The sequence below is a fragment of the Monoraphidium neglectum genome (assembly GCF_000611645.1).
Source record: "Monoraphidium neglectum strain SAG 48.87 unplaced genomic scaffold scaffold00685, whole genome shotgun sequence".
NCBI lineage: Eukaryota > Viridiplantae > Chlorophyta > Chlorophyceae > Sphaeropleales > Selenastraceae > Monoraphidium > Monoraphidium neglectum.
Window position 1 is genome coordinate 1780 of NW_014012943.1, and position 8825 is coordinate 10604.

The 8825-nt window shown below is 64.8% G+C and overlaps 1 protein-coding gene across 1 annotated transcript; it reads right to left on the bottom strand.

The window, feature by feature from the left end:
* Positions 1–282: 282 nt before the first annotated feature.
* MNEG_4806 (hypothetical protein) lies at positions 283–8048 on the bottom strand (the record flags this gene model as incomplete). Its single annotated transcript, XM_014046717.1, has 9 exons — positions 283–516; positions 733–1592; positions 1800–3705; positions 4235–4781; positions 5038–5160; positions 5308–5459; positions 5659–5808; positions 6002–6112; positions 7746–8048. 9 exons carry the CDS (start codon positions 8046–8048, stop codon positions 283–285), a joined length of 4386 nt encoding a protein of 1461 aa, XP_013902171.1.
* Positions 8049–8825: the final 777 nt, after the last annotated feature.

An 8825-nucleotide genomic window follows, 5' to 3' on the forward strand; every position in this document is an offset into this window, starting at 1 on the left:
CGTCCAGCACACACGGCGCCCGCAATGTTCCCCGCATGCGCCCCGGCCATCCAGCAACGGGAGGATGGCCAGGGCGCATGGGGGGAAGGCAGAAGAGGCAACTGCGGCAGTGATGTGGCTGCAACTCACATAGGCCTGCCGTGCGGAACCTGTAGGGCAAGGCAGCCGTGCCCTAGACGTGCGTAAAAAAACGGGTCGGCGCTGAAGTGAATCCCATTGATTGATTGCCTGACATCCAGCTTTAGTTGGCACTCCAACGACCTGTGCATCCGTGGTATCAACTTACCCAACGGCGCGTAGCAAATGCTGCAAAGCCGCATCGCGGCTGCTGCTCTCCTCGCCGCCTGCCGCCCAAGGGCCAGCCCGCAGCGCCAGGCCGCCCGCCGCTCCGTCCTCCTCCAAAGCCCCCCCACCGCCACCGCCCAGCACGGGCAGGCCCTCAAACGCTGCCACCATCAGATCCTCCACGAAGGCGTCCCCGAACGCCTCTGCCAGGTCAGCCTCTGCTGCAGCATCCTGGGGGTTTGGGCGCGGGGACAGTGGTGGAGCAAATCTTTAGTAGGGGGTACTTGTAAACTGCCTCATGCATTGAGCTGGCAGGATGGTTGGGAAGGTGAGCACGGAAGAGAAACATCTCCAGGCCATCACATGTACGCAAAGTCAGTTGCCGTTGGCTACCCTTGGATGGCACGTGTTGAAGAGTCCCGTATCCAAGCGGCGCCCTCATCTCACCAGGTCCTCCGCAGTCAGCGCCTCCACCAGGGCAGGTGACGTCACCGCCCCCACGCCCCCCGCAGCCAGCAGCCGCAGGACCGGCGCCGCGGCCGCAGAGCGGCGGCCTGGAGGCAGTAGGCATAGCAGCTCAGCGGCCACCTGCTGCTGCTGCTGCTGCTGCTGCTGCTGCTGCTGCTGCTGCTGCTGCTGCTGCTGCTGCTGCTGCTGCTGCTGCTGGGAGATTGAAGAGCCGCTACTCCCGCCAAATTTAGCTGCGAACGCCTCCTGCTTGGCACCAGAGATGAGCGGTGCGAGCAGCTTGACAGCTCCTGCTGTTTCACCAGTCGCGGCCAGCACGGCGGCAGCTGCCGAGTAGATACCGGCAGCAGCGCTGGGCAGGGCAGGCCGCAGGGCGGCAATGCCTGCCGCACGGGACGAGTGCGACCCAGCAGCGGCGCCCCTGCGCTTGCCGCTGCCGCCTGGCGAGCCGCCGCGCTGGGCAGGTGAGGGCGCCTGAGGCTGCTGCTGCTGCCCGGCCCTCAGCTCGCATGTGGTCAGTAGCCGCCGTGCAGCGGCCCCCGCGCCCACTGGCGCGCTGGGCGCCCATGGCACGAGCGCGCGCAGGCCCTCTGCGACCGCCTCTGAAGGCAGGGCGGCCACCTGGCCCCCCGCTGACCACAGGGCGTCGCTGTCAAGCAGCAGTGCCTCCACCGCCCCCACTGCCGCCGCGGCCGCCTGACGCTCGCCGTCGTTGACGCCATTTGCGGCGCTGCTGGTGAGTGTGGCAAACAATGCACGCCATGCGATCGGGGCGCCTGGCACCCAGGTGGTGCCGTGGGGGCAGAGGGACTGGGCCGTGCGCAGGATGGCTGCAGGAGCTGCGCGTTGCGAAAGGGAAGCTGATGGGTCGGAAGTGTGGGTGTGGGGTTTCGGCATCATGTTGCAATCGTGACAACTCAAGACACTGAGCAGTGTTCACAGAGCACATGTCAGCCACAATGAATCTGCCTCGTGTCATCTCAAAGTGACAATCGGGGGATGCACCAATGCAGCCCACAGCCGACAGCGCATGCTGACAAACCCACCTGCCGACCCTGTTGCCACCTCAGCCCCCGCATCATGTGCCGCCGCCAGCGCCGCCTCCAGCAGGCCTCCCTCCAGCTCAGGCTGCCCGCCCGCCTGCCGAAACTCCTGGTACATTTGAACTGCCGCCCCCGACAGCCGCGCCGACGCGCACAGCAGCACTGCCAGCCGCCGCGCCGCAGCCTCGTCCTGCCGCCCGCAGCCAGGGGGGAACTGCAGGCAGTGACCTGGCGACGCTTCAGCGGCCTCAGCGCAGGCGGACGCAAGCCGCACCTTCAAATCGGCGGCTCGCTGCGCCGCAGCCGCCCAGCCCGCCGCGAGGCGCTGCTGGTCCCGCGGCCCCGCCTCTGCTGCTGCCTCAATGGCCCCTGCGTTGCTGCGCTTGGCAACATCATCCGTTCCACACAGCAGCGGCGACGCCAGCGCGGCCAGCAGGGCTTCAGCGAGCGGCTGGCCCGCCGGCGCACTGCTCTCGTTGCTGCCACCGCAGCGCTCTGCTGCCTCCAGCGCGGCGGCCGCCTCTGCAAGCAGCTGATCATGAGCCAGAAGCGCCAGACGTGCGCCGGCTGCGGAGGCGCCACCGCAAAGCGCAAGGACTTGCGCCCACGTGCCGGGTGGCAGCTGCCGGCCCGCCTCAATAATCGCCTCTGCCAAGTCTGCAGCCGCCCCCAGCGCCGCCGCTGACCTGGCGCCCGCGTCCAGTTGCGAGAGCAGGTGCGCCATCAGTGCCGCGTCGCTCAAGCTCAGTGCTGCTGCCGCCAAGCTGGTCCCCTCTGCCGCAGCCAGCAGGCCCAGCAAGCGCCGTGCCAGCGGGGCCGAGCCCATTGTCGCCGCCGCGTCAGCCGCGTCGCGCAGCACAGGGGCCGGCAAGCACTGTGTGGGCAGCGCCTCCCACACCCCAACAAGCTGGGCCAGTATGCTGGCGCCTTCACCATCGCCTGCAGCCCCTCCTGTGCCGCTGCCGCCGGCCTGCTGCACCAGCTGCCATGCAGCCCTGTGCTTGCCTTGCGCTGCGAATGCCGCCACCACAGCCCTCAAGCTGCCAGCACCTATCGCACTGAGAGGCAGGCCGCCGCCTGGGGTGCTGGTTACAAACTCGAACGCAGCCACCACATCGGCGGCAATGGTTGAGTTGTCCTCACCCACCAGCTGCAGCAGCGCCGCCGCCGCCGCATGAGGAAGCGCCACCGGCGCGCCCGGCAGCGGCCGCTCCCGCTCCCGCTCCCGCTCCCGCTCCCGCTCCCGCTCCCGCTCCCGCTCCCGCTCCCGCTCCCGCTCCCGCTCCCGCTCCCGCTCCCGCTCCCGCTCCCGCTCCCGCTCCTGCTCCCGCTCCCGCTCCCGCTCCTGCTCCTGCTCCCGCTCCTGCTCCTGCTCCTGCTCCTGCTCCTGCTGCTGTTGTCGCTGCTGCTTAACCCACCCCAAAAACAGCTCGTCTAGGGTGGCCGCCGCCTGGGCAGAGGCCTTTGCATCCCCCCAGGCATTGACTGAACTGCAGGCACTCCACACGCTGGGTGGGTCCCCATCTTCCCACGCGCGCCACAGCACCGCCGCCACTACCGCTGGCGGCAGCGGCCCTGGCAGCACGCGCATGCAGTGAAGCGCACCATCAAGCCCATCTGACAGTGCGCACAGCCGCGTCACTGCCTCTGACAGCAGCTGCCGCTCTGCAGACGGCGGCACGGGGCGCCTGCCCTCTTCGGGGACACTAGCCTCAGCTGAGGCGGCAGCAGCAGCAGCCCCGCCGCCAAGCGTCATGGCAAGGAGTGTGAGCCCGACTGAGTCGCCATCGTCGCTGAGCTTTGCAATCCAAGCCAAAGACGCGGCCACCCGCAGGCGCGGCACGAGGGCGGCGCGGCGGGCGGGGTCGGCGCCGGTGACGGGTGCGCTGGGTGGGCGCCTGAGGAGGGCCTGAATGAGAGGGGTCGGGCGCTTACGTTGGATGAGGACACGAAGGCTGTGGCGCAAGGAGAGCACCCTTTGCACCCAGCATGCGCCAACACAGCCATGCGAAACAGACAGGCTCGTGGAAATCCTGGCTTTGGCCAGCACGCGTGACAAGTCAACGGGCGATGCGCACATGTACGCACGTGCACGCACGCCCGCACACACNGCACATGTGTGTGTGTCTGTGTGTGTGTGTGTGTGTGTGTGTGTGTGTGTGTGTGTGTGTGTGTGCGCGCGCGCGGAGAGAGAGAAAGAGAGAGAGAGAGAGAGAAAGAGAGAGAGAGAGAGAGAGAGAGAGAGATCCACACGCGCACACACACACACACACACACACACACACACACACACACNACACACACACACACACACACACACACACACTGTTACGTAGCATGCACGCGTGCACAGGCACGGGCGCGTACGCTTGCCTGCACCCCAGCAGAGGCCCTTGTTGCACGCTGGGCCTCAGCTCAAAGCGCACGGCACCTCTCACCAAGATGTTGCGCAGCTCGCCGCCCTTGCCCCGCTCCAACATGGAAGTGTACACGTGCCCAGATTGCACACTGCTGGAAAGCGGCCCGTGCTGCAGCAAGATATGATGCTCTGCAAGGATGGCAGCTGCCACGTCCAGGATTCCCATGCACGCACTGAAGCCCGCAGCGTGCGCCTCATCGGACTTCAGCCCACGCGCGGCAGCGGCGGTGACCGCTCTGTGAGCGGCATCAAACGCTTCAAGGCTCTCGTCCAGGGCTATACACAGCAAGCAGGTGGTGAACGACAAGAAGCACTGCAGTACGAGCCGCTCCCACTCGCTAAGGCCGCCAGCGGCCGGGTCCACACGCAGCGCAGCCTCAGCGGCGTGGACGAGCAATGCTATGCCCTGGGCGCCTTGACTGCCGGCGAAGACTGTGTATGCCTCAAACACACCCGTGTCGATGAGGCAACGCGCCTTAATGATCGGATGCCCTATTAGGAAAGGCAGCGTCGACATAGCCAGCCCTATGCACGGCAACACGCGCAATCCACCACTGGTCAGCGCGCTGCCTAGCGGGTCGGCATCAGGCACGGAGCGCGTGGGCCGTAGCAACGATTTCTGCGCGTGATGCATGAACTGGGGCACCTGTGCTTGCAGCCGTGCGCGCGGCTCCAGGACCCATCTGCGAGCGCAACGGACACCAGCATTACGAAGGCGTGGGTGTCGCACAGCGGGGCGACGGCATTGATGCATGCACACGTCGGTTGCATGCGCATGCACATGTGAACCAACTCCAAAGTGAAGTGAGGCAACTGACGCACCTGGCCTTGTCGGCTGGCAGGGGTGACGAGTTGGGCGTGGGTCGAAGCAGCCGCTCAGCCAGGGCTTCATGACAGCCACCGCTGTACTGCCGCACGTCCACTTCAGCGGCAACATACTGCCACCTGGGGAATGGGTTTGCATGCGTACGCACGCATGGCAAGGCAGCCACGGTGGCGGGCACAAGGCAGTGCCGGCTTGATGTCGCAATACAAAGCTGCCACCGGCCCAACAGCTGCGCAGCCAATAAGAGCACGATGGCAGCACCTCACCAGGGGTCCTCCCCCGGCCCAAGGGTTTTGGTGTCGCCACAGTATATGTAGTAAAAGTCCATCAGGCGGCCATCTGACGCCGGTATGCCGAGGAACTTGCTTACAGAGTGCGAGGAAGGAAAGCTCTGGAAGGACCCCAGACCTGCAGGCTCCTGCACGTCGCGGGCAGGTGGGACCGAGCCAGCGCGTGGCAGCTTGCAGGAAAGCTTGTGGGCTTGCAAGCATGTTCAGAGGGGCTATTACATGGCAGCTGGCACAGAAACCTTGTAAACACATGTGAATGTATGGTACGCAATCGCACAACCACTCCACTTGGAGGCACATCAGACCTCCCCGCAGCCCTTGACGCACCCCAGGCAGCGACGGCCTCCAGGAGCGCGCCTCCACCGCCGACAGCGTGGCCGCCCAGGCCGCCTCCCCCAGCGCCCCGCCCTGGGGCGCCGCTGCGCCTGCCTCCTCGAGCTGCAGCACCATGAAGCGCTGCACCAGGCACTGGTAGCGCTTGGGCAATAGAGCGACAAAGATACGATGATCATGAGTCAGCTTGTTTGAAAAAGCAGAGCAGAAAGGGGTGTCAGTGCATCTTGGGCTGGTGGAATTCGCAGTCAAGAGTGCAAATTGAAATTCTGCTTCCTGCATGATTGATGCTCCATCAAGAGTGTTGACACATCAGCGCACACCTGCTCAGCCACACGGCGTGGCTGACGCCCAGCAGCTGCTCGGGGTCGTGGCCCTCCCCTGCCAGCTGCAGCATGTCGCGCCACATGAAGAAGAAGGGGCGGCAGGCGCTGTTCTGGTGCACCTCCTGGAGAATTAGAGTGTGCAGCAGAGGTGTTGGGGCGGGTGTCGCAAGCGTTGCCAACACCATTGCATTGTGGGTCTGCCTGCAGTGAAGTGATTGATGTGCAGCGCAGCAAGACGTCAGCGTCACCCCCAGGGTCACCACTTTCAGACCGTGCTGCATGCTGCAGGCAGATCTCAGCAGCTCACCCGTAAGCCATCGCCATTCCAGCCAACTCTGGTGGCTACGAACCAATGGTAAAGCGCCCGCCGCGCCCATCCAAGCGCAGCATTGACATCCACCCGCCGGTGGTAGAATTCCGCCAGGGTGCAGAGGGCATCAAAGGCAACAAGCGAGCATGTCTCTTCTGAGTATGTCGGCCCCAACAGTTCCTGTTTGCGCCAGTCGCCTGGCTGCCCCACCAAGCCGGCACAGCTCTCCATCAGCGCGGCGAGTTCTTCCATAGCCTGCGGGCCATCAAGGCGGGTTCGTCGAGAACACAGAGCGCCTTGCTGTGGCAATCAAGGAATCGCAGCAGACAACACCCCAGAGCGGGTTGGCACCGCTCTCATCGTTTCCGCATCCCCATGCAGCCAGCGACACGCACCACTTCATCATCAGGTTCCACGGAGGACATATCCAAAGCAAGAAGGGTGCTCAAGGCCTGCCCCGCAGCCCACAACAGAGTCGGCGCATTTTTTGTGAGCATGGGTGTTGACCTGGCCACGCGACCCAACACGTCTGCCACCTGAATCAAACGAGGGCGCGGTCGTGTGCATCAGACGGTTGTGGGAAGGCCTCCCGCCGAAGGAAGCAGGCCATGTTTGGATGACTCTTGCCAAACAAAGTACATTCCAGGCAGTTAGGGCATACGTGTATGTGTACATAAAACAGTGGGTGAGGCAAGCCAGCGGCTTCGACAGCCAATTCAGCCTGCAACCAGCGACGATGGGGGCACGCGCGACGCGGGCAAGGAACCGAGGGCACCTGGGTTTGCAGCGCACCTGCCGCAGCTGACCCTCAGCCATGTGCGTGACGCAACTGCCGCTTCCGCCACCGTCGCCCACCATGCCGAGCAGCACTTTGCACCAGGTCAGCGCCGCCGCCGCCCCCACGGCCTCCGCAGCCAGTGATTGTGGCAGCCGCGCCTGCGCCTCAGACCCTGCACTCACGGTGAGCAGGTGAGCCAGGCCTGGCTGCACTGCCGACCATTCACAAGCCCTTGCAATGTGCTGCTGTGGCGCGCTGCCAAATGGCGATTCACTCTCTGCCCCAAAGCATGTGTGAGCCGGGATGTAAACACCAGTGCGTGAATGCGCAAGCACACAATGCGGCGGGGCGAAAAGCGGGTGGTGCAGTGTTGTAACATCAAGCTTGTCAACGGGCTTCAGCCATCAGACACAGATCGTCTGGCTCTGGTTCGACCCACGACACCTGCCTTCCCAATGCCCGGCAGCCCATGAACTGGCGCCCCGCCCACCAACCTGATGCCTTCAGCGGGAAGGAAGCAGTCCGGCACCTCATGCGGCGCCGGCAGCCGGCCTTGGAGCGCGGCTGCCAGCGACAAGGACAGCAGTTGAGCGCTCCCGTCGCCTGTCTGCACCTCAAATAGCGTCAGCGGGTCGCGCAGCAGGACGGCGGAACCGATGCTGCTTACTTTTAGGCTGGCATTGAGGTCCTCGAAAAATGCAGCAACAAAGCGGTAGGCCGCGTCGCCATTATCGCTTCCCTTGCCGCAACCGCCCCTGCCCCCGTCCGGGCCTGCGCCGCTGGCGGCAGCGGGCACGGCGTCGCAGCCGTCGGCCAAGAAGGCGTTGGCGCGCCGCTGCACGTCGGAGTAGGCGTCGAGCACGGCGGCGCCGCGGCCGCTGATCAGGCCGCGGGACAGCAGGGTTTCACGCAGGGTGCTGCTGCGATCTTGCAGGTCGGCGGCGAGTGCGCGGCAGCCCTCAGGGCCCATCTCCTCTACCGGCGCTTTGCAGTCCGCTGCGGCTGTTTCAGCAGCCTCGGAAGCGTCGCTGGTGCCTGCATGCAGTGGCTGGCTCGCGGGCTGCCCAGGTGGCGCCTCGCGCGATCCTAGGCTGCTGGAGCCGCCGCTTGGCTCGGCGGCAGTGGCGCCGACCGGCTCGCCATTGTTGGTGGCGGCGCAGCGGCGAGGGGCAGCGGTTCGTCGTGCGGCGGTCCGCAACCAGATGCTCCTGCCTTTTGCTGATACAGGCTGGCATGACGAACCAAGGCACCTGCGCTGGCTCAGCAGCATAGTGGGGCGGCAGACAGCGAGATGACTCTGGATCTCAAAGCCGTGCTTCGCACGGGAATCGCGCAGACTGTACCACGTGGACACGATACTACAACTGCAATCGTTTGAGTCGTTTTGTGATAATCATATGGTTCACAGTGACAGGCAAACAGGCATCTGTTGTGTGTGTGTGTCAGCTGGTCACTCCTCGTCACCAAGCACGACACTTGCTGGGCAACACAGTTGTCCATGCATTTGCATACACACTCACCGCCATGCGATACAAAATCCCTCTGATACCAAAGATAACATGCGATAGGGCCTCCTTCTGTTACCAAAGACACCACGCTGCTACATAGCACGCCACACAGCCACGCGGCAACGCCCACCTGGCCGTGCCGCTCCCTGCTGTGTTCCCGCCTAGACCGCCCCCGAATCGACCGCCTCCCTCGACCGCCTCTGGCACTGCTGCCAAATGCATGGCTGGATTCATTTCAT